Genomic DNA, 26,549 nt, shown 5'->3' with positions numbered 1-26,549 from the left:
GATGACTAGAGTCGTTCAGCTAGACTCCAAAGTCACAGAATCACAGAATCATAGAACCACCAAGGCTGGAAAAGACCTCTAAGATCATCCAGTCCAACTGTTCACTTATCAGCAGTATTTCCCACTGAACCATGTCCCTCAGTACAACATCTAAACATTGCTTGAACACCTCCAGGGTCGGTGACTCCACCACCTCTCTGGGCAGCCCATTCCAGCGCCGGACCACTCACTCAGAGAAGTATTTCCTGATGTCCAACCTGCATCTCCCCTGGCACAGCTTGAGGCCATTCCTTCTCCTCCTGTCACCACTACACAGGAGAAGAGGCTGACCCCCACCACACCACAACCTCCCTTCAGGTAGGTATAGAGAGCACTAAGGTCTCCCCTGAGCCTCCTCTTCTCCAGACTGAACAATCCCAGCTCCCCCAACCACTCCTCATAAGGCCTGTGCTCCAGACCTTCACAGCTTCACTGCCTTCTCTGGACATGCTCCAAGGCCTTGATGTCTTTCTTGTAGTGAGTTGTCAAAGGAAATCCAAAACACCCTCTGAAGATTAATCATAATTTTTAGACTTCCATATGTTCTCTTGCAATAATGAGCAAATTGCATTCTGAAAAAGGGGCAATATTAAAACCAAACCAATGTCAACTTCATCAACAACACTTTTGCCTTTAGGACTACATCAGAAATCCTCCAAGAATTAAATTCCCTGCCAGAATTAATTCTATCCTAAATGCTGACCAAAAAAAAGATATATCTTTCTTCTATATTTACATATTATACATATTTACATTTTTTTAATACTACAGTTGCAGAGGAAAAAAAACTGGGTACAGATTTACTATCTGCTTTTCAACGTCCCAACAGTAATTTTTCCCTTTGAAAAATGTACAAATCTTCTTCAGGTCCTCTGAAAGTTACATACAGTCCACATTCCTCAGGCCACCATCCGCAGTCAAAGTACCAAATCTAAAAGGAAAAAGCAGTGTATCTTAGGTGATTTAATAGATCAAATATAAAATCAATTAATCCTTTCTTCATTGTAATTTATTTGTAGGCTTTTCCTTTCCCTTGTCACATGCTGACACACACATTTCTATCTAACTTTTGTACCTGACAACAAGACAGAAGAAAGGATACTATGCTACAGGACCAAGGTTCAGGTAGGGAACAAAAAATAATTCATCTTGAAGCTAAGCTCAGCTCTACCAACAATTTAACCTGAAACTTCTAGGAGATCATTATTTTCATATATTTTATCATCATCAAGATGGTATATTTTATCATCAAGTAGAAAAAAAAGCAAAAGCATTCTGTACACGATGATGAAAACTCCTCATTATATTTAAGCAATCTGAAAACTGCAAAATCACTGAGTCATACTGATGGAATTCCACGGTTGTTAAAAAAGGTATCTAAAAGTGAAAAGTTAAAAGCACATACTGAACTGCTGCAAAAATACTACGCTTAAATTTGGAATAAACCCCTCTGTGCAACAAGTATTTCTATTAGCTAAACCTATGTGACATTAAACAAAAATGCCGTGATTGCTGTGTCAGAATGATTTTACAGTTATGTTTCAAAAATGTGAAGAAAGGCTTTTTGTTGCACTTCAGATCAACAGGTGTAAGAGATTATTCCTTTTTCTTCACCTTTGTCTCAAAGCTTGCTGCTGGACACAGATGGACAAGTCCAGGCAAGTCCTGGTCGAAGTTTGAGAAATCCTTTGTCTGAAGATTTGCTGGCCAGGGGCATCGAGAGAGAGAGAGGAGTAGCAGCTTAATAGCTGAGAAGCAGTCTTTTGTGTGGGCTCATCTTGAGGGAGATAGCCATACCTGCATGCCCAGGAATGCCTGCACATGACTCTTACCTAAGTGCCCGGAAGGCCATGCTGGCAGAAGGATAAAAAAAAAAGGGACCTACAACTAAGAGAATGTGTCTGACATCAGATGCCTCATGACGTGATACCTGCCTGCTGCCCGACTCTCCTGGGCCTGCTACCTGAGACCTGCCTGTTTCTCCTGGACTCTCTGTCTCTGTGCCTGCTTGCTACCTAAGGACAGCCACTCTGCTGCTGCCCTCTCCTGCACTCCTGCACTCCTGCTCCTTTATCGGCCTCAGACCATTGGAACAGCATGCAATGGGACGCTGCTGCAGCTTTGGTGGTGACTGCCCCTGCTTTACGCAATTCTTGCTCCTTTCCTATTGCCTGCTTTCCCTTCCCCATCACCCTAATTTGTAATAACCCTTCCCCATCTCCCTGATTGACTGGGATTTGTAATAAACTGGTTGGACCAACATTTGAACCATTGTTTCTTAATCTCACATCGGGTATACATATATCAAAGAACCTCCTCTCACTCTGTTAACGGCAGCGAGCCAACAGGTCAAACTATATTTACTGTTAGATCACAGAATTGTCCCTTAGTTTGCATTCTTGATCTACAAAATGTACCAAATTAAGCTTGCTCCTACTAACAGCCTCAAAATGAAAAAGAATTGCTTGCCTTTCCAAAATATGATTGTTCTCAGCCAGCTCTTTAACAACTCCTTCCATTTCCTCCTTTAGTTTCTTCATACTGCAGTAAGAACAAGCAAAAGAAAGGTTACAGTTTTTATAGAGACAGCTGTCTAGTAGAATCACTCACCACCACAAAGCTTTCAGCAACTTGTCATTACATGCAAAATAAGAGACACGTATTGGGTTAGTTATTTACTAAAAGTAAAGGATGATTATTAGTGTTGTCCTTTACTCCCTTCCAAATCCATACCACTGCTTTAGCAATACAAAGTGTTTTTTCTTCTGCAATAAATGTAACATTCTTAGCCTTAGCGGAGCAATCACAAAGCCAACTGTAAGCATTTTTTTTCAATCCATCCGTTTAACAGGTACGGAATATGACGTCAATTCAGTTAATAAATTCTCACCCAAGAGTCATTTCCACTAGTGTGTTTGAACTTGGATAAACTGTATTCATGGTATGTTTCATCCCAGTGGAAGCTGCAAACATTTTCTGAGGCAGAGCATCTTGTAACTGCAATAGATAAAAAGGAAGCGTAAGTTAGAATACAAGTTGTGATATGTTTCTTGATGTTCACCATTTTTCAATTCTGTGTTGCTGTGATACTTCATAAAATCACTGCAGTAGTGAGGCATGAGATCATCACAGCAAGATCTTTATAGACATGACCTTCAGTTTCCTGATTTGTTCCATCTTCTTAAGTGCCTCAAGCTTTCGTAATAAACTCTCATAAGGAAGAATTATCTATTTGTTATGTTCTTAGATAACCTAAGGCAAGAGGATTCTAATGAATAACTGGCTTCCGTAGTGCTACTAGAATACAAACAAATAACAAGTGAAACATTGCTCTTCAATATTTCTTAATTGCTTCATGTCAGGTGTTTTTCTTTCATTTATATTTCCTTTATAAAGAATAACAATTTGATTGCAAGAAAATGCTCTTTTAGGTTAGACTGAGATTAGGTTTTGATGTGGGGGACATTGTACTAAGTATGATGCTCACATCTCATTAACTAGGTTACAAAGAAAAGAGAAAGGGCTCTTCTCACTCTCTCAGTTTTGAGGTAATTCTGATAAGTTTGTATCTGACAGAGTCACCGTCCAAATTTTAATGAAACATTTTCTTTCATGCCACCAGCAGCATTACATTAGCCTGCAACCTTGAGTGTGTATTCCCTGATCTTGAATACTGGAGTAGTGTTTTATGCTCCATGAGAGTTTTCACACAATCCTCTAGGCACTCACATACTATTGTGACAGTAATTGCACAGAAAACCTCTCACTGAACCCACATCTGCTAGCACAGATTTTTATGGGAGTGTCAGCAATATGAAAAAACCACAACAGAACAAAAAACACACAAAACAAAACAAGTCAGCATTTGTAAACAAGGTTTTCCTCTATGTCATTCCTACGTTGTCAGTGAAGCTACTCTAGACCAAGCATTACATCCATGCAACCCCATATTTTAATACAACTGCATTAACTTAAGTACAACTCACTGTGAACAGCATCAATATTAAACAACATGAAATAATCTTATTTTTGCAAACACTTTATATAATTTCGAAGAATTTTACCTCATTTATATAATCCTGGTATTTGGATACTTCTTCTTCAATATCAAAACATTGGTTAGTGAGCGCTAGCAGCTGCTTCCTTGTGTGAAGCATTTTCCTAAATGAGAAAAGGTAGTAGTTTTCTTTTAATAAACTCTTTTTTTTTTAAAGTAATGCAGTGCACATTACCAAATATTAAAGAAATCGATAAACTTGCCTTGTCCAGTCCTCAGCCTTGTCCAGAAATGCATCGTACTTGCTGACACATTCATCTTTGAAGAGAGCTATGGCTTTGGTAGCATGCAAATACAGCTTCTGCCTGCAACACAGAAACAACTAGAAGTGCCATACTGCTTTCAGAACCTCCTTCAAAACAACAAACAAAACGTATGCAGACTTAAAATCCTTTCAGATCAACTTTATTCATGCCACTGTAATGTATGAGAGCTCGACAAACTGCATGAACTGACATGTTATCTCAAAAACATTCCTTGGCAGGGAGAAATTCCAAGTATCTGCATATAAATAATTGATCAAATGTGTTTTTGCAGTCAGCATTTATCTGAGCAGGTATATTCAAGGGAAAGGGACTCTAAATGGAAAGGACAGAATCTCTTATTATTTAGTTGCCTTGTACAGATACTTGGAACATCCAACATACGTAAATAATCCTTTGTGCTGAGTAATATCCATGGAATAAAAAAACTGGAGTTCTGTATTAGCTTCAGTTAATCAGAATAAAAAAATCACATAGATATAGACAGGAAAACAAAACAAACCCAAATTCTGGTTAGCACTGCAGTCAGTAGTTCCAGTGCAACTGCCATACCATCCTAGGCATTGAACCAGGAAGTGAAACTAAGGATGCTGGAATACTGAGGGCTACAGCCTAACAGCTGCTTCTATTGCTTCATTAACTGTTGCATGATAACTACTGGGTTATTTTCATCTCTGTAGCAAACAGGACAAAAAGGTCTGAAGGAACTCCACTGCCAGAAAGCATCACATTAGAGTATGCTGGCACTCTATGTATTTAAGATATTTAAAATATACATATATTTTAAGGCAGAAATTCTAAAGGGGATATAATTTGCAGCAATTATCAACAGGAGAGGTTATCAGCAAGAGCACCTGAAAGCAATTGTTTCCCAAAGTTAACTCAAAACTTACTTGTCAAACTTGTGAATTTGCTCTTCATTGTAGGGAAGCCCTAGGATCAGAGCAGACAAGATACATTACTAGTTTAATTCTGTCAGTTGTATTTATATAAAACTTCACTGAGTTTACCCATTTTCAGTATGTTTTTCTTCTATGTTGATAAGTAAAAGCAGTAATTTACTTTCTTTTTCCTCCAGTTCTGCAATTCAAGCCTATAAGATTAATAGCAGCATTTCACTCATATGGGCCTTAAGATAACTAAGGCCTACACACACATTCACTGTTACTAACTCCTCACTGCTATCACAAATATCCAAGTAGAACAAGGAGTGACCTGTCGTTTATACTACAGCTTACATTAAAAATGAATCAAAGAAGTTACTTACTTCGTTCTTGTTTGTCTTTTTTGAACTGATAATAAATATCTGTGATTGAAGATAACAGTGTCTGCAGCCTTTCAGAACTAGAATGACAAAAATAAAAAAATGAGATATTTGATCTACGAACTCAAGTAGCTATTAATGAGCTTTATGAACTACAACTCAATGTAGAATTAACCTACACTAAAACAGTCAATAGAGTTACTCACTTTCTGTCTTTCGGATGCGTGCCTTCTTGATTCACCCAGGCGTCAGCCAGTAAACCACCGGGAGAAAGTTTGTTTTTGATATCTTGAAGACTTGTTTCTATTGTGCCCTGAGAGCTGGAGAGCTATGTAAAAGCAAGAAAGTTCAATCAATCTTCTTGCTGGGCCAAATGAAAAATTAGTTCAGGCTGAAAACAGACCGAGCACATCAATATCCATTTGTTTAACTGACCTTCATTAAAGAACTATGAAGCTTTGCTAAAAGCAGATAAAACATGATATTATTCAAGAAAGAATCTTCACTGAAGCTGGTGTTTCCATTAGTTAATACCTAGTTTCGTTCAGAGGCTTTAACAGTAAGAAATTACCTTTATAATAATTCCCTATTTACTTCTACACTAGTTATTTTAGTTTGTTAAGAGTTCACATAATGACTACACATGTCGTTCGTACATTTCCTTCCCCACAGTTCAGAAAACCTCCAAAAGAAAAATGCACTAATCACCTTTTGCTTTCTAGAATAGTGAACTTTCTAGACTGGTGTCCTGGGAAAAGGTACAAGGTTATTTTCAATTTTTCCTCACTTGTCTGGAAACTTCATACAAATTTCAAAACCGATCACTCTGAAGTGTGCTTGTGTATGTATCATTTCAGAAAGCCAACTCGCAGTTTAAAATTATTCAGGGAAATAGAAAAATACATTTAGTGGTTATAATTTTTCACTTGATTGGTGTAGTAAATGGAACTGTATTATCAGGGATTATACTATTTTCATTACGGTGAACTAATAACAGGATTTACAGCGTTTTCAGAAAGATATCCGTATCTCAGCAGAGGCATCTTAACAGTCTTCAGCAGTCTAGAAATTACTTGAGAAATACAGAGGAGCTATTCACAGAAAAACCTGTGTTACTGGTTTGTAATTCTAGAACACCATTGTGAGAACGACGTGGGCTTTGTAAAATACTTACACGCAACAATTTCGTGTTTATCTCTGAAATTTCATCCACTTCTGATGATTCCAAGTTGATCTGCATCAAATTCTCATATCTGACCATAACAAACAGCAAGTTAATAAAAAAAATCAAATGAGCAATGAATTCACTCAAAATATCTTTGAAACTAAATATTAACAATAGCTACCATTTCTTCTATATGAAATACAGTAATTCGCAAGCAACCATAAAAGACAGACAACCTAAAGCAGCCATTAGAAATGAGAATATTTTTCTTAAGAAAAACAAAATTCCTTGATTTTTTCCTACCCTTGAATTGTTAAAATAAATTTTATAATTTCATTCATAATTTTTTTGTTATACTCCCATTACTTGTATTCAACAGGCAGCAGAAAACTATTTTCTCTCATCAACACTTCTAAAAAGTTTCCAAACTAAAGCTTCTTAAGGTAGTCAGTGATGCAACAAATCAGTGCACCAAGATGCTTTTCTGCAGAAACACATTTGGAAAGGCTAGGTTACCAAACATCAAAGGCCAGGCCAAGCAATTGATACTTTCCATATGACCAGCCTTGCCTTGAATGCCTCCAGGGATGGGGCATCCACAACCTCCTTGGGCAACCTGTTCCAGTGCGTCACCATCCTTTGAGTGAAAAACTTCCTTCTAATATCCAACCTAAATCTCCCCGTCTCAGTTTAAAACCATTCCCCCTTGTCCTATCGCTAACCACCCTCGTAAACAATTGTTCCCCCTCCTGTTCATATGCTCCCTTCAAGTACTGGAAGGCCACAATGAGGTCTCCCCAGAGCCTTCTCTTCTCCAAGCTAAACAAGTCCAGTTCCCTCAACCTTTCCTCATAGGAGAGGTGCTCCAGCTCTGATCATCTTAGTGGCCCTCCTCTGGACCTGTTCCAAGAGCTCCATGTCTTTCCTGTGCAGGAGGCCCCAGGCCCGGATGCAGTACTCCAGATGGGGCCTCACAAGAGCTGAGTAGAGAGGGACAATTACCTCCCTCTCCCTGCTGGCCACTCCTCTTTTAATGCAGCCCAGAACATAGTTGGCCTTCTGGGCTGCCAGTGCACACTGCTGGCTCATGTCCAGCTTCTCGTCCACCAGGACCCCCAAGTCCTTCTCCACAGGGCTGCTCCCAAGGAGCGTAGTTCACGTGTTTAATAAATCATTCAGGAGGTTATTTTTCCTGCTGAGTCTCAGGCACATTTTATTTTTAAGAACACCATTAAAACCAGCTCAGCTACTTTCAAACAATACATACTTTGCTCAAGGCAAATACACTGTTTACCTTTCAAATAAAAGCTCTGCATAGTCCTCTAAAGTTAAATAAACTGAAAAGCCAGCTGAAAAACCACGTGCAAACACATAGCAAACTTCTATTCACAAGAGAACTACTCCAGTCTGCAAAAGAACGTAATTTTTGTTCAAATTGCTGCTCTGAGATTTTACTGAACGCACCGGAGTCATAAATCAGACAGTACAGTGATTTATTCTGAGCAGTAAGTGGCATTCACCTGCAGGACATGGGAGAATACTAGAAAACATCTGAGCCAAACAGAGAAAACAGGAACCAGTCCTGTTAGCTACCATACACTGGCATGAAGGGGAGTTTGCAGTAGAGACCTGATGATTTTTAAGTGGGCTACTAAGGTATACCATGGTCTTGCCAGTTATCAACTTTGCTCTCGTTTTTTAAAGCAAGTTCCTTAAAGCTCAGATGTGTTAAGCGTGTACATATGGACTCCAACAAATCCTATGGTATCCTCCAACAATGGTGAGACTCTGATACACCTCTGTCATGTGAATTAACCAAAACAGACAAACATGACTTAATAGAAAAGCACTTAAAAATGTAAGTAGCACCTCCTGTGCAATTTATTTTGGCACCCCTATGTGCACACACTGATCTCATGACATCCTACTGCAGTTTTATATAAGTTTTTATATCTGCAACATATTATATTTCAACATGAAAATTCTTTCTGTGCAGAAAATGCAAAGCTCTTAAAGCTGTGAATGTGGCAGTACTCAAAGTCATCCTTCACATACAAAACCAAAATCAATGACAAAAGCACTAATGTGCTAATGAAAGGAGAACTACTAGATTCTTTGTTCAGGCTCTACTATAGCTCCTAAAGTCAACAACAGTGAATGAGCTACTTCTAAGACGAAAGAAGAAAAACAAAATGTGTGCAATTACTATTCAATCGTAGTTATTTGTACCCACTAAGTTAAGGAGTCAAATTAACACTAATTTGAGTAAAACACATTTCTAAGTCTGCTTAAGTGAAATCACCGCATCAGTACAGCCACACTAATTCAAATTTAATTTTAAATGCAAAAACCCTGTAAATGTACATAACTTCAAATATCATTGCCATTAAAGATGATGAAAATCACTGCATTTGGTGTACTGCTTCTACTCACATTTTCTCTGCTTTTTCAATGTTTCTGCTGCAGAAATCCAGTCTGATAACAACCTCGGTCTTTTTATGAACCATTTCATTGTAATCATCCTTGATTATTTCACTAAAAAAGCAAAGCATTAGTCTATAACAGAAGCCATTCAACTGCCACCTTACCAGAAATCAAGTAATATAATAATATACCTACAGTAATTAACTGCTACTAAGAACTGCTTTCCTTTAGAGACACATCAGTATAATCCTCATACAAAACTGTCTTGTACATGCATGTTATCAGAGGCTGAAATTTAACTGTTCTCAGGAGAAAGTGAAACTGCAAATGCTTAAATATTATTGTTAAAAAAAAAATCTTTGTTTCCTTTATGATATCAGAAGTGGAAGAATGCAAAGAGAAAAAGAAACCTCCCAGGGCACCAGATCACAAAATTATGTATTGATGTCGATAACCAAGGTACATCTCAATTTAAAAAACAATAAATAAATCATGTTCATAGCAATTCAATCAATTGCTTACATTAGCCAGCGTATTCCTTTTCGCATCAGCTCCTGGTAAAGTAGCAAAGAACTGGCAACTCTACAGGCATAACATACGATACGTGTTACTTCCTAGTGGAAAACAAAGACAACATCAGTACTAAACTGACATTCTCTTAACAATTGTTTCAAGTGAATTAATCACAACAAAGTAACAGATTAATGAAATAAAGAGTAACATGAAGCTGGTAGTAGAAGATGAATAATTTTGCCCAAACTTCAGTCAGGAAATAATAGAATATTCATTATGGAGGCAGAGCTAAACATAATAGTGAGTTTTTCCAGTTATGCTAAAATATGTCAGGGATGAAAATAAACCTCTTATAAACAAAAATCACATCACTTACTCTTGGGATTTACTTTAACTTCTGGAAAGTGACAAGTATATTTCCTCAGTAGTTTAGGAAATAAACTAAAATAAACTAGCAAAAATGTTTTATTTTACAATTCTAAGGCTAGGGACTCTCTTCTTTCACCTTACAAGATTGCTGTACCACTGAGAACTGTGAACAAAGTTTCATAAAAGATAGTTTAAAATATTCTAAATAATATGAAATGATGATTTTCTGTTTATTAATTTGAAAGATATTTGGTTTTCAAAGAGACAGGTGCTTTTAGGATTACTGTACTGGAACAAAAAACTCCTCAGCAGCCATATTTTACAGGCATAGCATAAAACTGTTTGTGACAAAATCAAAGCGTGGTAATGCATACATTCAGTAGTTTTAGAAGACTCGAAATTGGCAAGCTCCTCTCCTCACATCACTGAACTATGCTGTAGCAAAGAACTTTAAAAGACTGTTTCTGTTTTGTTTTTCAAACGCAACATTATTTTGTATACAAACTCTGACTTTATTGAAATATACTTCTGGAGTCCCTCGTTAGCAAATACACTTCTGTCAGTCAGAATTCTCACTGCCTTATAAAAACACTTTTATTAACATTATTCATTTGACAATAAAATAGCTTTCATTTCAGTACCGTTATCCGAGACAGCTGTATACATTAAAAATCACCATTACTCACTTTAGCCATACTGGCATCCCCATCCAAGTCATAACGTTGATGCACTTTAGGAAGCAAAACTGAAACATAAACCAAACAACCATATTTCCTATCATCCATCATAGACTTCACAAGCCTTACTAAAATAATAGATATGCTAGTATGTTTAAGAAATACTTATTACTAAAACTCAAAAACACAACTGAGTCAGAAGCACGGAACTTCAAAAGTGTCCCATTTTATTCCCCTACACTAAGCAGCTCCATAGAAAAAAGCATTACTCTATTATCCAGCTCGGTATGTTTGCTCCCACAGCTGACAACAGCAGAAGCTTAAGGAAGTATGTAAGAACAGGACAAAAATCTCATTTCCCCTCAGATTCTCCCAGCCTCAACCTATCTATGTTTCAAGGACTTCCTGAGATCTGATGAAATTTGTGTTTAATCAAACCCTCAATATTTTTTTCTTCCATTAATTTAATGGAAGCCTTCTGAAACCATTAAAAGCTTTCGCATTCAAATTCTACAGCAAAAATCTGCAGCGTACAAATGCTTTGTGCAACTGAAGCATCTCATATACAAATACAAAACAGTCATCATCACAAATGAATTTGGTCTTTTATGGTTCTATGAGAAGAGAAAGTAAGCAATCCTTATGAAGATTCTATATGCTGCTCAGATATCTATGCAAATTGCACAAGCATCTTCTTCCTCTGCTCCCCCATCCCCTCTCTCTCAGCTGAAAATATATCCATTCTACCAATTTTTAAGTTACCCTCATTGCTCTTCTCAGAATGTTTTTAATCCTTCTGTACCACCATGGAAAGAGGGCCTACCACTGTCCAGAAACTCAAAGGTCAAAGTAAAGGCACACGGTATGTTGACGCCGAGGGATTACAATATTTTTTAAGCCTGAGTATTCCCAACTTTCCTCTTGCTGTTTTGACCACTGCAAAGCACTGAGCAAATGATTGCACTGAATTGTCCATTAAAACTCAAAGATCTTCCTGAATAGAAAGCCAGAATAACAGTAAAGCAGAGTCCTTCCACTAAGTTCAAGCTGTTTTCTCTCCCCACCCTGTCCACTATTTTCCTATGCATCTAACATGGAGATTCATCTAATCTGTTACTGTCAAGCCTTTAAATATCGTGTGTTTCTCATACACACCTTAAGAAACAGCTTTTGTCTTAAACACCTTAATGTGGAACTTTGAGCAAAAGGCCCTTCATTACCTTTTTCAGATAACTTTTAAAAAGGCTGCACAGCACAGATTTAATGCAGATCTCCACTAATGATCTCTCTCCACTGTGAAAGCCAACCACTTCTGTTCTTCAGTCCTGTGTTTGGCCCTGTGGGAGATCCTTCCCTCTTATCTCATGATTGCTTAGATTCATGAAGAGTCTGAAGGGTTGGACTTCTCTGAATAGCACTTTGAAACCCAGGGTAGCTTCCACCAGCTGAATCTTCTTTGTTCTCACGCTCCTGGACTCTTTCAGAGAGCTCTGACACAATGTAAACGCCCTGCTGACCCTTCTGCAGACAGCGCTCCTACCCACACTCTTCAGCACCTCCGTGTGAGCACCAGCTGGCCCCAGCAGTCAGTATGTAGGACATGCTGACAAAAGCAGCACTGATCTCTCAGCTGAAAGCACGCCCTCCAGCTCATCTCTCATAAAGAAGGGCTCTGGCACGGAGCTCACTGTAAGCCTCAGTGATAGATGCAAACATAAAAACTTAGTTTTGTTTTCTTCCTCTGCAGCATTATCTTCTAAGCAAATCTAAGTTGTTAAGACCTCCACTGTTAACAGAAAGACTAACCACATTCACGAGGAATAAAACAGAGCAGAACTTGAATTTCCACTTGGTGAGAAGTGTAACACAAGAACCCGCTGTGAATGACATTCTGTAACATTCCTTTCAACTTGTTACAAGTGTCATCTCCAACAAGATTCCGGACTCCATATGGACCACTACTGCTTAACACACGCATACTCAGGTTCACAGCACTAGGTACACTGCAAACAGCTACTATTACTGTAAAAATATGCTGGATACTCAGCTTTATTTTTAATTGGACTGCTTACTTAGAAATTCAGATATTCAAAGACAAATCTCTGAAACACTCTTACACTAAACAACGGGCATTGCCATTAAACGTTTTGTTACTAAGCAGACTCTATACCAGACATAAAATGATAATTAAATAAACAAAACTATTTAGGATAGTTATAAGAAGGAGGAAATGACCATTATATACCTTCTTCGTAGATTAATCCAACAATGTTCACAGCTTCTCTGCTTACTACAAAGATAGGATTCTCCTCAGTAGTTCTGGGGAAGTGCTGTGCCAGTCTGCCAGGCTCCAGTATCAAACGCCGACCTTCATATATAAGTTCTTGATTCTGAGATGGTATCTTTGTCTGTTTGTAGACCAACTCATGAAATATAGCTGCTCTACAATACAGGAAATATAGGTAGTAGTTGGAGTCACTACAATACAACAGTTCAACAACCTTCATTTTGTATTACTTAAATAAAAAATCCTTTTTACTTCTATTGAATTAAGAACTGGTTTGATACACAAAGCATCTGACCCAGAAGACAAAAAAGCAGTACTGCCCAAAGTTCCAGCTTGCTTTGCTACAAAAACAGATGCTGTTTCCTGCAAAACATCAAACTTCCGCATCTATCTATGATTTTCCACCACTTTTTGTGAATGCCTGCGTAAACAAAACTTGCTTTGCCCTGAAGTCTGAAGGTTGGTAAAAACAGGCAACATTAGATGAGAGGAAGGATGAGCACGTCAGGCATACTGATTTCTTAAGAATAGATGGATGATCTCTCCAAGAGAAAAATGTAGTCGTTTTACATGTCAGAAAGCATAGACCCAAAATTCAGCCTTGAAGCTAAGAGAAGGCCAGATTTACCTCCTGAAACAGCAGAGATTGAGACGACCAAGAATACTCTGGTGTTTTAATTTCAGCAATCAAAAGATACAATACAAGAACGTATAACTTAAAAAAAAAACAAACAACCCCATACAAAATAGGAAGGACTGGTTTGTTCTAGTGCTGCACAGGAGGCAATGTCACCTCTTTATACTACAGACAGCATACAAATAAATAATAATAAAATAAATGAAAAAATAAAGTACAAATAGCAATTAGAGCTACAGGAGAGATTTCACTGCAGAAATACTACTCAGGCATACAAAGTACTGAATAGAAAAGAAGAATTAGAAAAGGCCAGAAATCTATGTACACATTTGATGAATTAACTGCATCTGTTCTCTTATTAAAGAATAATTCATTCTTCACATTATCTGTAGTAAGGCAGAGAAAAGTAATTTGTTTTTGTATCATGCTATAAGTCAGACTTTATAGCTTTTAATATCAGCACTCCATGGTCATGAAGTGAACTTCGTATCACTCAGGATCCTAAATTGTAGCAATACAATTTCAGAAGCCTGTAAGACTTTTATTTCAGACATAGAGAATATGCATGTTTTGTTTTCTTGATGACAAGATAAGCACTGTGAGAGCCGAACACGTTTTCTGAAAAACTATTTTGTAAATAGGATATATGACAAACCTAGCATAGACAAACCTGGGCTGAGTTGGTATCCATCATGAAGTCATAGATTAAGTCTGTGTTCTGTCAGCGATTAAGACCAAATCTAAAATCTGCTGATTTGACCATCAATGATTTTATTTTTGTTAGAATATTTTATGATCAACATATTTCTGTGAGCTGTGAATACACAGAAGAATTACAAGCTTCTCAGATGCACTGACAAGGAAAGGCTACCACATATGGAACATTGATGGTCTCAGGTCACGATACCGTTTGCCTGAGCAAGAGCAAAAAAAACAAATATAAATAAAAATAAATGAAGTGAATAACACTTACGTATTATAGCTGTGAATATAAACTTTGTGCAAGGTCATCTGCTGGAGTGAAAAGATGTGGATTATTATTCGGTGCAGTATGTCACTCGTCTCTGCGAAGAACTGATCAAAGCCCCAGCATTTCTCCTGGTCTGCTTCCAGAATATTTGCAAGGACAGGTGTGAGCAGTACTTGCAGACCCCTACACGACACCAGGAAGAGATAAAAACAACTCGGATTTACTTGGACCTTTTCACATTTTGACTTGTTTCATGAACATAAGTCTGTCTATTACGCCCCGAGGAATATCCCAGCGCTTTTTATTTCCTCTGCTTAATAACAAAACGTTTAATGGCAACGCCCATTTTGTTGAATTAAAACACACCATTTGAGGCTTGACTACCAAATATTTTTCCTCGGTATATAACAAATTCCATAGTAACTGGAAAAAAATGACAAGCAATTTAAAAAGTCTACCTCTTAGAGTTAAGTTAATGTTCTACCACTGCTGAGAATAATCTTTTGCTGAGCGCCTACCAACACTTAAAGCAGTCTATCACTTCGGAGGAGGTAACTGCCAGTTAAGTCTGCTGACCGAGCTGCTTTGCGCATCGCTTTTAGTCAGAATCAGCTTGGTTAGCAAAGATTTATTATTTGAATTGTGAATTGTCAGTGCTAACAAAAACTCACCTTGATTGAGGTGGGGCTAAACAAGCATTTGATGTATGTAGCTCACCTTCTGCAGAGGAAAATGGGAAACCACTGTCTTACGGCCATTACTATTCTATGAAAAGGCAAATTTAAGTTTCTTGCATTTCTACTTTGAAAATCTGACTTGCAAGGAATATTAGGGATACTACTTCTGTGTTATCATCAACAGCTTCTTCCAAGTTTTAAAAATATATACACACATCAAGACTGAATTTGGCGGATAAAACTGGTAACATTTTGAAGCCAGCTCCAGAGACGGCTCCACTAGTCGGTGGATGCTGAGCTCCTGATTTCACTTCAGTCTAAACAATAAACGCTGTTTACATGCAACTTGAAAATATTACTCTAAACAGACATTAAGTGAAAAATCTGCTTCCTTCATTATTTAAAACACATCAGTTATAACGGACTAAGCAGAGAAAACAACTAAGCAATATTGTGAAGAAAGCAAATTGTAAGTTTTGTATGCTATAAATGAATAAATTTATTTTTATGAACTAATAAGTTGATAAAAAAACAGACTTCCACTCTACACTCCTTATGGATCAATATATTTGGCTTTCAGAAAGTTTGTTCCTATAGCTTGTTCACAGAATAGTTTTGTTTGCCCTTCACCATGAAAGAGATAAACAGCTTTGAATAAGCGTTCAGCAAGATACTTAGGAACACTTGCAATACATTGCTGAAGAAGACTCCGAAAGGTTCAGAAGGGATATTAGGAAAAGATTCTTCACCAGAGAGTGTCTGGGCACTGGAAAAGGCTCCCCAGGGCAGCAGTCGTGGCCCCAAGCTGCCAGAGTTCAAGGAGAATTTGGACAACGCTCTCAGAAATAGGTTTTTATTTTGGGGTGGGCTTATTTGGAGCTGGGAGTTGGACTCAATGATCCATGTGGGTCAGGATTCTTGTGAAAACCAGGATATTTTACGACTCTATGATTCTATAAGAAATATAGGAAAATGAGTTATGGAGATGTGAAAATCTGACCTCAATGTGACCTTAAAAACATTGTTTGCTAAAGAAATTTCTTAATCACCTATTAAACTTTGAGGCGTGACTATACTGCAAAGAACATGAGTCTTCCTTTTATGTGTACCAGTATGAATTATTCTTTAAATCAGTCTTTCATTGCTCTTTCTATGGAGTATTTTGAAATATGAAACAAAAATATCAATAAATGATAAAAAATAGAAGATGTAAAAAATGTAGATTTCTGAACTGTCTTTCCGTATCATTTTCTACTGCCTAACCTTTGGGATGTGTTAAGTCACATTCTTTCAAGAAAGGGAGGAAGGGAGTATACCAGTTCAAGGTTTATTAAATCTTCATATTCCTTTCCAAGGGAGGATAAAAATAGTAATAATCTTCATTCTACTCGTACCATTTCAGATTCTCGGGTGCTCATTTATAAATCAGCAATAGTAAAACTATTATGGAAAAATGGGAAGAAAAAAAAAACACTTGACCCTACCAGTACATTACATAGAACTACTGAAGAGTTCAAAGAAAACAACTGCAACAGTCAGGCCTCTGTTCTAGAGGACCAGTGCTGAGAAATAACTGAAAAAGCACAATTAAGTAGCCCTGAAACACTCTGTAAGAAGTTCAAACTTACTTCGAAAGGCTGCAAGAAATAGGCATTTCCCAGCTCCACTCAATTGGTCCATTTGCTGCTTTCTGTATTCCAGAAATAGCACCAGAAGGCTTCCCAGCGATTATTTTATACCTGCAACACATTATAAATACAATACAAATTATTACCTCTTATACACAGGTCTAGTAAACTGACCCTCAAAACAGAATCAATAACACAAATATAAATTCTGAATCAAGAGTAAACATTAGGCCAACTTGTTGTTTAGAAGCAGTGCAAGAATCAGAGACCTTCGCTTACAAGCTGACACTGAGCGGTGCTAAAATAATAAACAACTAAGAGGAAACACTTTGAACTATGTTGGAAAAGCAATTGTTTCTACCTCAGATGTGAGAAGAAATTAGGAGAAATCTCAGGCACTACTGCAAGAAACTGAAGTTTGTTCAAAAGTATTAATTAATCAAAATCAGATTGCCAAGCCTCTAACGTTGGGATTTACTTGACTAACTTGTAGCATGTTCCATGGCAAGAGATGACATTTAGCTACCAAGAAGTCACCTGGGGATCAAAAAGGAGCAGGAGGTGGGCTTTGATAAATTAACTTGGAAATATCCTGCAATTTGGATGCAACTTAGCACTAACTTTGCACCTAACAGGCTGGCATTTCTCAAACTTCTCATGAAATGTATCAGGAGCAATAGGCTTTTTTGCAATGTAAAATTTCAGCTCAGCTCTCTTTTTTCAGAGGATGAGCTACATACAAAGTGTACTCCTGTCTGCTTGGGAGAGAAGCAAGAAACAAGCATGAAACAGAAGGGAATGCCTGTGGGAGAACCAAAGCATGGGTAGTTCTTATTTTAAAGAAAACTAGAATCGGCCTCAACAAGCATTACCAGTACAGAGGAGCTATTGAAGTATCAGAGTCTCCAGCTACCACCTTGATTTGCTTTCTAAATGCAAGATACAGAAGAACGCCAAAATAGAATGAAAAATGAATCCACTCCAACCAGCATGTCATTGTCACAAGTTCTGTTTTGCATTTAGGAGCTACCTGTTATCTTTGTCTACAGTGCCTGGCTGCATGAAATAAGGAAAACAAATCATTTCCTCATCTGCTAAAAAAACATCAGCCTCACATGTAGTGAATGCATTCCAAGACTGTCTGGAGAGACAACCATACAAAAAGACAACAAACATTGGCAGCACTGAAAACACTGAAAAAATTTCACAATACCACAACTTCATTTGAATATTCAAATTACACACACCACACTGCAACAGCTGAACCTGTAGGTTCACTGCTGTAGCAATGGTGAAGGAAAGATGTGTGGAAAAACATCAGTATTCTGGAGGAGCTCTGATGCTTAATTCAAGTCCGAAGGCTCCACACAGTAAAATCCTTGCTGAAGCAGAATTTTGAAGAACATTATGCCTTAAATATTTTCACTATTTTACTGTTTACAATAAATATATAGGATTTCTTAAAATAACACTTGATGTACTGATTTTTTTATTTATGAACAGATAAAATTAACCTTCTAAATTACCTACATCACTTCCTTGTTCCTACGAGGTCCTTCAAAGGGTCGGAAAGGCAAACTTCCTGTTGCAGCATGGTAAAAGGTCACCCCTATACTCCACAGATCAACTGTGGCTCCATACTTTTTCTGATGCTCCTTCCTCAAAACTGCTCGCTCATACATATCAGGATGCTAATGAGGAAAAAAAAATAGATAAAAAGAACATAGTATCGCTTTATGAACAATGTAAAGAGAAAAACCACAATAATTTCACAGCAAATTCTTTAATCAAAAAACAAAGCTGGCATCATGGAATTTGCTTAAGTTATTCCAAGATCACTACAAAAGAGCTCTTAGGTATACGATAGCTACTTCTAGTTTTGACAGAAGTATGTTAAAATTCAGTCAAAATGACTAGAATACAACAGCACCAAAGAAGAGAATCACAGAATCATAAGGGCTGGAAGGGAACTCTGGAGATCATCCAGTCCAACAGCCCAGCTAAAGCAGGCTCCCTGCAGTAGGTTGTGCAGGAAAGCGCCCAGCTGAGTTTTACATATCTCCAGAGGAGACTTCACAGTCTCTCTGGGCAACATCTTCCAGTGCTCTGTCACCCTCAAAGTAAAGAAGAAGGCCGCCACTCCTCCAGATGTTACTGAAGCAACAGAAGCTAAATTGGAAAAAGGTCCACAGCAAAGGAGAGTATCAGTTACAAAACTACACGTGGGAGAAAATTTTCAGGCACCAACAGGAAGATGACTGCATCTAAGATGCTTGTACTCGTGCTTCTCTGCCCATCTCTCTCTCTTTAATAACGATGTCAAGTAAGTAAAATTTAACTACACTCACCATCATCCACTTTGCTCAAATACAAACTGAAAAACATCTACGGGAATAAAGACAAAGGCATTCATAACTAAAATACTGTTGTTACTCCTTACACCTAAGGAAACCACAGAAATTAGGCCTGGAAATTATTTGAAGTTCTGCTGCTACGTCAGAACTGGCATGACTCGGTAAAATAGGTGGAAAGTTCTAAAAACAAGTATAATAGAAGGGTTTCATTATTAATTTATATTTTTCAATTTATACAACTATCATTACAAACGGTCCCAAACTTCAAACAGTTTTTCAGCAGAAAGTAAAATCATGCAGGCTTACTAAATACTCCTCTGTGCCATAGAGAGAAACAAACTGTTCATCATCTTCAAGCTCCCTTGCAGTGCCGAAGTCTGTCAGTTTGTAAACAGACTGCCCGTCTTCACCTATAACACGCATTATGTTGCCAGGTTTGATGTCACGGTGCACTATTCCATTTTCCCGGAGATGATTCATCCCAGCCACTTAAATTAAGAGAAAAAAAAAAAAAAGCAGAATTTGACATGCACCTTGACACTTACTGCACAAGCGCTGACCTGTAACTGAGTGTAAGAATACATGTGTGTTCACTTTCTCATTGGGAAATGAGAATGAGAAAATACAATTAACAAAACGACCAGACAATTTTCTAAGCATTTTTGCTTTTTTCTTCAAACAGCTAACTTAGATTATTTCCTGCCCTCAATAGCATCCTTTCCATTAAGTACTGGCAAATGTTTTACTAACAACAGGCAGACACAGGTAAAACTCATTTTTTTCCTAATTTCCTTTTCTGAGATAAATTATCACTAGAAATCAGTCAAATACGTGGCAAATAATCTTGAAACCAGCAAACAAAATGACAATTATCTAAATAAAAATGTTTAAAGCTTTGCTTCTTAATTCAGCTATCTACACCAGCATGACGTGCACTCCATGACTCCACATGGCCATGTTAATTTGCTGAATTACTTAACTAATTCAAGCTTCTTAACTCTTGCTATTTGAAGATAAACAAAACAAGTATAAGTTTAATTCTACAAGGCTGAAGAGCAAAGTTTACATACCTACATCTCTCAACACAATTAAGAACTCCGATTCTGGCAAACCAAAGGCATTGGACGGCTCCTCTAGAACCATATATAAACTCCCACATGGACAGAACTCCATAACTAGTACTTTGTGTCTAGTTGTTGTCTGGAAAACAATTACAAAGAACAAGTTTGTGAATACTGTGAAAACAGTGTCAGAAATCATATACAGAACAGGAGCTTACTTTAAAAAAATGAAAAAAATCAGTAGCAAAATGATAATATCATTCTAGAGATCTTGAAAAGAAATGCAGATCATTTTTAATATTATTTCAGACATTGTAACATGGAGATGATGAAAGCCTCAAGTTCTAGATCCTTACAGGGGAGACAGCAGTACTAACAGGTGGGCAAACAAAAAACCACGGAACAGAAGAGCAGACAGTAGCAATTCTCCTCCTTCCTTCTTTAGCAGTCTCAGCATCTGGGTCATTTCAACTGATCGGTCTCGAGTTTTAGCACTCAAATTCTAGTTTGAATTCTGAATTAGTAATTCATACTCATAGGAAGTTCTACATATATTATGTCATCATTTTAGTTGGTTACAAAACAAAACCATGAATCTGCCAGAATTACTGAAACACCTCCAATTTTTGAATGTTTACTGTATTTTACCTATATTCACCTTGCTTCATGCTTCTATATCTTATCAGTACTTACTACATATTAATACACATTGATAACTTAAAAATCCCAATTCATAGTAAGTCTTAGGACTTGCATCTTCTTGAGATGGCTTTGAAGAAACAAAACCTGTATCTCAACACTGAAACCAAAAGCATATTCTTTTAATAACAATAACAAAAAGAAAGAAAGAAAAAAGGGGAGATCGGAGCTGAGTATTTATATTATCACGTAAGTTGCTGTTCTTAAAAATGTAACTTTTTCCTTTTTAATTGATGGTAAGGCAAAAAGACAAGTTACTGTGGTTACTACCATGTACCGTGGTTCACAACTAAAATTCATTACCTCTTCCTCAACAGCAAACAACTTTACAATGTTTTTGTGATTCAGTTTCTTCAATACTTCAAACTCTCGCATCTGAACATCCACAGGACGAAGGAAACTTATACTGTTAAATACTTTGACAGCATATAAATCCCCAGTTTTCTGTTAAAAACAAAACAAACAAACAACAAATTACTACACAAACAGAAGCTTAAGACTGCAAATATGCACATACCCATTATTAAGCATTTTGAGATCTTCTGTTGTGTTAGAGATAAACCAGATTAGAAATACCTCAAAATAGTACTTTGTTTTAAGATGAAAGTTAAGATTCTCCTAAAAATAAATTATGTATTGATTTAGTTTAAGATATACTAGAAGTAAACAGACTGGAAAAATGAAAACCCCACAAATCTAAGTGCTTTTAAAAAAAAAAAAAAAAACAGCATAAGAAAGGCTAAACATTGAAGAATGACCAATGAACTCCGGTCAACCACGTGCACAAACCTGAAAGTGGTGGGCACATCCTACAGTTAAGAGTCTTTGCTTGCTACAGTTAGGAGACAATTTTAGGAAGCTGAACATCTAAGCCTTCCTGTGCTTAACCTAGGTAAGTTGTACAGCACGTTTACATGCACTGCTGGTGCCCCACTAAAGATTTTCTCCCATCAACACAAAGCTGCAAGTTGTATTCTCAGAACAATGAGAGTGATGAGAAGTGAAACCATGAAACCATGAGCTTTATAGGGGAATTACTGTGCTGAAATTCACTCACTCAAAAAAGTACATCAACTGCTAAAATACTGCACAGTGTTGCTTCACATAGGTGGGGAATGCAGAAAACACTGTAGCTTATATAAAACATAATGATTTGATAGTGTCATTACTAAACAAGCGAAAATTACTTTCACAACTAGGCTTTTCTTCATTTGGTGAGACATACCATGAAATTCACTGGAATGGAATGACCTACAGAAAGAAGGTCATCTTAGCTCCATGAGTTACAACATACACAGCAGTACATCATTTATATGGCAAAACTGCTCAAAGATGCAGTGTTCTATACTGATTGCTCAAGGCACGTCACCCCAAAAGATAGTGTCCAACATATGTATGAAGCACTGACGTAAGGACAAAGATTACAGCAACTTCATCAGATGAGATTACAAATATTGCACTGATGGTACAAGATCATAAAAATCACATTAAGCAGGTTTTAAAAGAGCAGAGAACAATGAAAAGAGAATTTTAAAAAGACAAATATAAACTCACGTAGTAGAAACCGACAAGACTTTTATTCCTATCTAAATTCTTAAGCAAGGAGTGTTTTACTCATAACATTGACAAGTGGAAGGATTTATTTTAACCATTAGTATTTTACGAAGATATCTAAATACAAATATATCATACAAAGATATATTATATATCACAAATCCTCAGAAGTGACTGTATAGAACTCTAATTCAGTGGATGAAAAGACAAAAAGAAAATAAGAACTTGTAACTTTTTGTACATAGAATGCATTTGCTCTAGGCCTAAATGTTTGCCAGCTTTTCAGCAGTTCCATGACACTATCCGTATACCATAACAACTACAATTTTGCATTTCATTCGTATCAGTAACTCTTCACAAACCTTATGTCGTCCCCGGAAAACATTTGCAGTAGCTCCTTGTCCTAGAATGTCAGACAACAGCCAGAGGTAATTCGAGGTGCTCTGCATCTTTGCTTTCCTGTTAGACAGCTTTGGTTTTGACCTTAAAAACAAGAAGGTAAAATATACCAAAATTTATTTTAGTGAAATGCACAATAGGGACTTGATAATTACAAAAAAAAAAAAAAAACAACTCGACAACTAAAACAAAAAAAACCAGGCACAACTCCAAAAACATACAAAAATAATTCAAAAGAACGAGGTAGAAAAGTAGGAGTGAAACACAAGAACAAAACCAAGCTCAACACTATCAGAAATGATGAGTAATGCTTATGACACAACACTGCTATGCATGTAAGACCTTTCCTACCCAAATACTGTTTGAAAGATCAGCTGCAAAAGCCATACCATTGTCGCTCTATCGTAAGTATGTTTTTAACTGACACAGTAACGGAAACTAGAGGAAAGATCAACAGGACAGCCCATTATTCAGTATTTCACTAAAGAACACACAAGACGAGAGGGGAAAGCAGATAAAGGCATGTTTTAGATCAACTTGGTTCTGGGAACAACTAGATAATGGAAGACGGGGCCTTGTGTTGAGTACAGCTATAGAGAAACTGCACTAGCTACTTACAGTAAGCTGTTTTGAGATGAGCTAGCTAAGAGTCACAATTTACACAAGTATTTTCAGCTCTTGCTGAACTGCTGATTACTGCTGGAAGAAATTAGAGGACACTTCTCTCATTTCTGAAACTTCACATTTGGTTTGCCACGTCATCTTTAAATACCACTGGGCTTCCCAGGAATCCTAGCAGCAGGACACAGATAGCATGGGGGCAGGTCCGTCAGCAGCAGCCTCTCCACACCGCCCGCATCAGAGCATCCCAACGGCAATGACTGAAGCCAGTCGGCAAGCAGCAGCGTGCTGAGGAGCCCACCTTGCCCCTGCTCTGGGCCATGCTCCTGCTGTGCAGCAGAGACAGAAGCGTTCTCTGGATTTGGGCACGTCTTTCCATGTGCAATCACTGCTGATTTTACGGTTTTAATTAGCTACCGGCTCGTGTAAGGTGTGGAGCTTCCGGTCAAGCTGTCCCAAAACATCAAGGTAATGTCATGGAGCGCACAGATAGCAACCATACAAAGACATGCCATTACTCCATACTAAGCCCAGAATTGTTCAGAACTACCATTTTTAAAATATAGATAAAGTACTTAATGCCCAGAGATGCAAAGAAAGGTTTTCTCTCAAATCTTAGCAAGAGTATCTTGAATTTGAACCAAAAAACCTACCTCTATACACACACAAAACCTTAAAATTCTGTTAATCCTGCTAAGACAATCTCCAGTTCTGAGTACCAACTTCTTCCAGGCACAACTCCTGTAGATGCCAAAGAACTATCTGCCATGCAGGCAGAGAAGGAAAGAGAGCTGCAACAAAATGCGTAACTCACTCTGTAAATCAACTGAAAAAAAAACTGGATTAAAAAAAAAAAATCTCACAATTAAAATGGGTCCGCTGACACTACCAGCAAATATGTATGTTGTCATTTACTTCAAGCTAACATTCCTAACTCCATAACAAGAATCAAAACATAATTAATCCTTTCTAATCAGAAAGCATACAGTAGAATCCAATAAAGACAGAGCTCCTTCCCTGATATCTACTCAAATATTAGAAATATCAGGGGCCTATTAGAGATGGAGTCATCACACTGCCCAAAGTGAGAGGTGAGCCAGCTTACAGAAGAGACTGGCCCTCTCCCCTTTACCCTCTTACTTTCTAAATAAATTTGTACTGAGGACACTGAGTGAAAACACAATAAAAGAACAAGTCTGTGACAGGTGAGCTTGAATTTAATTCAGTGGATTTAGAGAAAAAAAACATAAGTCTAGTGGGTTCTCAGTGTCTGTCTTTTTAACTTATGGAACTAAGATAATAATTACACCAGCATTAGCCCCAGGTACCTACCAGTGTCAGTGTTGCACTATTACGCCTCTTGTCAGAACAGTATGTTTATAAATAAGAACAAAGTCCATGCTCTCTTAGCACGGTCTTCTCTTTAAAGGCATAAAGTCTCACGCAGTTTTGATTGTAATCTTCAAATTATAAAAAAATAGATCTAATAACTTATACAACATGCTAAAACTCCACTGATCTGCTACTTTTCATTTCTCAGACTGACTCAGCACAGATCTTCTCTAAAGACACCATATTGTCCAGTTTCCTTCTCACATCTTCCATTATCTTCCCAAGTCACTGAGCTTCATGTTCCCAAAATGCATGCACATCTACCTGTAGGCCTAGCCCTGTTACTAGATTCAGTGCCAAATTTTCTTCTTCTTCACATCTTATGGCCACTGTAACGAAACCTCACACGAGTCAGAAGTTCCTCACGTGGACCTCAGTCTCCTACCAAGAGCAGATTTACTCTCCCCATGACTTGTTAGCAGGCTGAGGGGTCGGGGGCTGCTTTTTGGTGTCTTGAATATTCTTCAGTGTCTGGCTACTGCCTCTTTACTTGTCAGCAGCGGAGCCGTAGCAGAAAAAGCTGCATTGCTGATGTGATTTTGAAAGCTCCCTGCGCTCTGAGGCAGGAGGAGCACTGCTGCTGCGAACTAACGCAGAGTTCGCTGCTCGGCCCGCGGGACGGGTGAGCGAGCAGCAGCTCCGCCAGCAGCTGGGCACGGAGCTGAGCGGGCCGGGAAGGGCAGGCGGCGGAGTTACCGCGGGGCTACTGCTGCCTGCATGCAAGGTCCCGCAGCCACCCAGGCTGCCAGGCAAGGCGCTGAGCTTCCTCACACCCTGCAAACATATCTGCATTCTGCCCTATACCCCCTTCTGTTATCTCTGAGGAAGGAAGTTTCCTCCCTTCAAGTTCCCACTTCGCCTCCCCGCCTCCCGCCCCTCGCTCGGGGCTTCCCAGCCGCGCAACCCGCAGCTGCCCAGAGCTCAGGTCCTGGGCGGCCCCACCCGTAGGAAGAGCCTCCGCAACGGGGCAGCTCCCCAGTCAGCGCTGACTGCTGCTGACCGCCCTGTTCGGAGCCGCCGCCAGGCGCATGCCCTTAGTTCCAGAACCACTCGGACGGGCGGCACCGGAGCCGCTGCCGCCTAGGCCGCAGGCCTCACCCCGGTCAGGGCCGCTCCGCGAGTTCCCCGTTCGGCCGTGCCCGCCGCGCTCCGCGGGGCTCAGCAGCTCCCAGGAAGGCCCCGCCGCGGCCCCGGCGAACCGGAGCCTCCTCTCCCCAGCGGCGGCAGCCCGGGATAGCTGCTCCCTCCGGGCCAAGGCCGCCCACCGGAGCGGCGCGGCCTGACCTCTCTCCACTCCACCCTGCCCTGCCCACCGGCCCTGGCCCCACGCACCCAGCGCCGCTCGCCAACCTGCCCAGTCGCCGCTTCCGGCTTCCTGGAGCCGCGCTGGGGAGGCGGGGCGGGCCGCGCCGCTGCGTGACTGACGGAGGCACCGCCTCGGCCCCCGCCGCCGGACGGCCCGTCCCCGCCGAGCGGCCTGAGGAGGAGGGGCCGCGGAA

General features: G+C 38.8%; 1 protein-coding gene across 5 annotated transcripts; it reads right to left on the bottom strand.

Annotated features, from left to right (window-relative positions):
* TBK1 (TANK binding kinase 1) lies at nucleotides 756-26,549 on the bottom strand. Of its 5 annotated transcripts, none has more exons than XM_021385067.1 (21): nucleotides 26,401-26,549; nucleotides 23,001-23,121; nucleotides 21,388-21,528; nucleotides 20,395-20,524; nucleotides 19,631-19,812; nucleotides 18,501-18,661; nucleotides 16,971-17,081; nucleotides 14,669-14,848; nucleotides 13,017-13,213; nucleotides 10,781-10,839; nucleotides 9,735-9,826; nucleotides 9,222-9,323; nucleotides 6,798-6,876; nucleotides 5,830-5,951; nucleotides 5,627-5,703; nucleotides 5,253-5,292; nucleotides 4,300-4,401; nucleotides 4,104-4,200; nucleotides 2,930-3,036; nucleotides 2,509-2,580; nucleotides 756-970 (listed from the first exon to the last, which is right to left on the bottom strand). In XM_021385067.1, exons 2-21 carry the CDS (start codon nucleotides 23,085-23,087, stop codon nucleotides 919-921), a joined length of 2,190 nt encoding a protein of 729 aa, XP_021240742.1. In that variant the 5' UTR covers nucleotides 23,088-23,121; nucleotides 26,401-26,549; the 3' UTR covers nucleotides 756-918. The 5 variants fall into 5 exon arrangements, with proteins under 5 accessions (XP_021240742.1, XP_021240741.1, XP_021240743.1 ...); XM_021385066.1 differs by having other exon boundaries at nucleotides 26,383-26,532; XM_021385068.1 differs by lacking the exon at nucleotides 26,401-26,549 and adding an exon at nucleotides 26,149-26,374.

This window comes from Numida meleagris, chromosome 1 (genome assembly GCF_002078875.1).
Source record: "Numida meleagris isolate 19003 breed g44 Domestic line chromosome 1, NumMel1.0, whole genome shotgun sequence".
In the NCBI taxonomy this organism is placed as follows: Eukaryota; Metazoa; Chordata; class Aves; order Galliformes; family Numididae; genus Numida; species Numida meleagris.
Note: the sequence above shows the minus strand (reverse complement) of the source record. Positions and strands in the feature narration are given on the sequence as shown.

Excerpts from the sequence above, each read along its gene's own strand:
- TBK1 (XM_021385067.1), bottom strand. The coding sequence starts at position 23,087 with ATGCAGAGCACCTCGAATTACCTCTGGCTGTTGTCTGACATTCTAGGA. Across the intron at positions 13,214-14,668 it reads TATATTCACAGCTATAATAC|AGCAGCTATATTTCATGAGT; the intron begins GTAAGTGTTATT and ends CCTGTATTGTAG. Across the intron at positions 9,324-9,734 it reads AAAGGAATACGCTGGCTAAT|TGAAATAATCAAGGATGATT; the intron begins GTAAGCAATTGA and ends TTGCTTTTTTAG.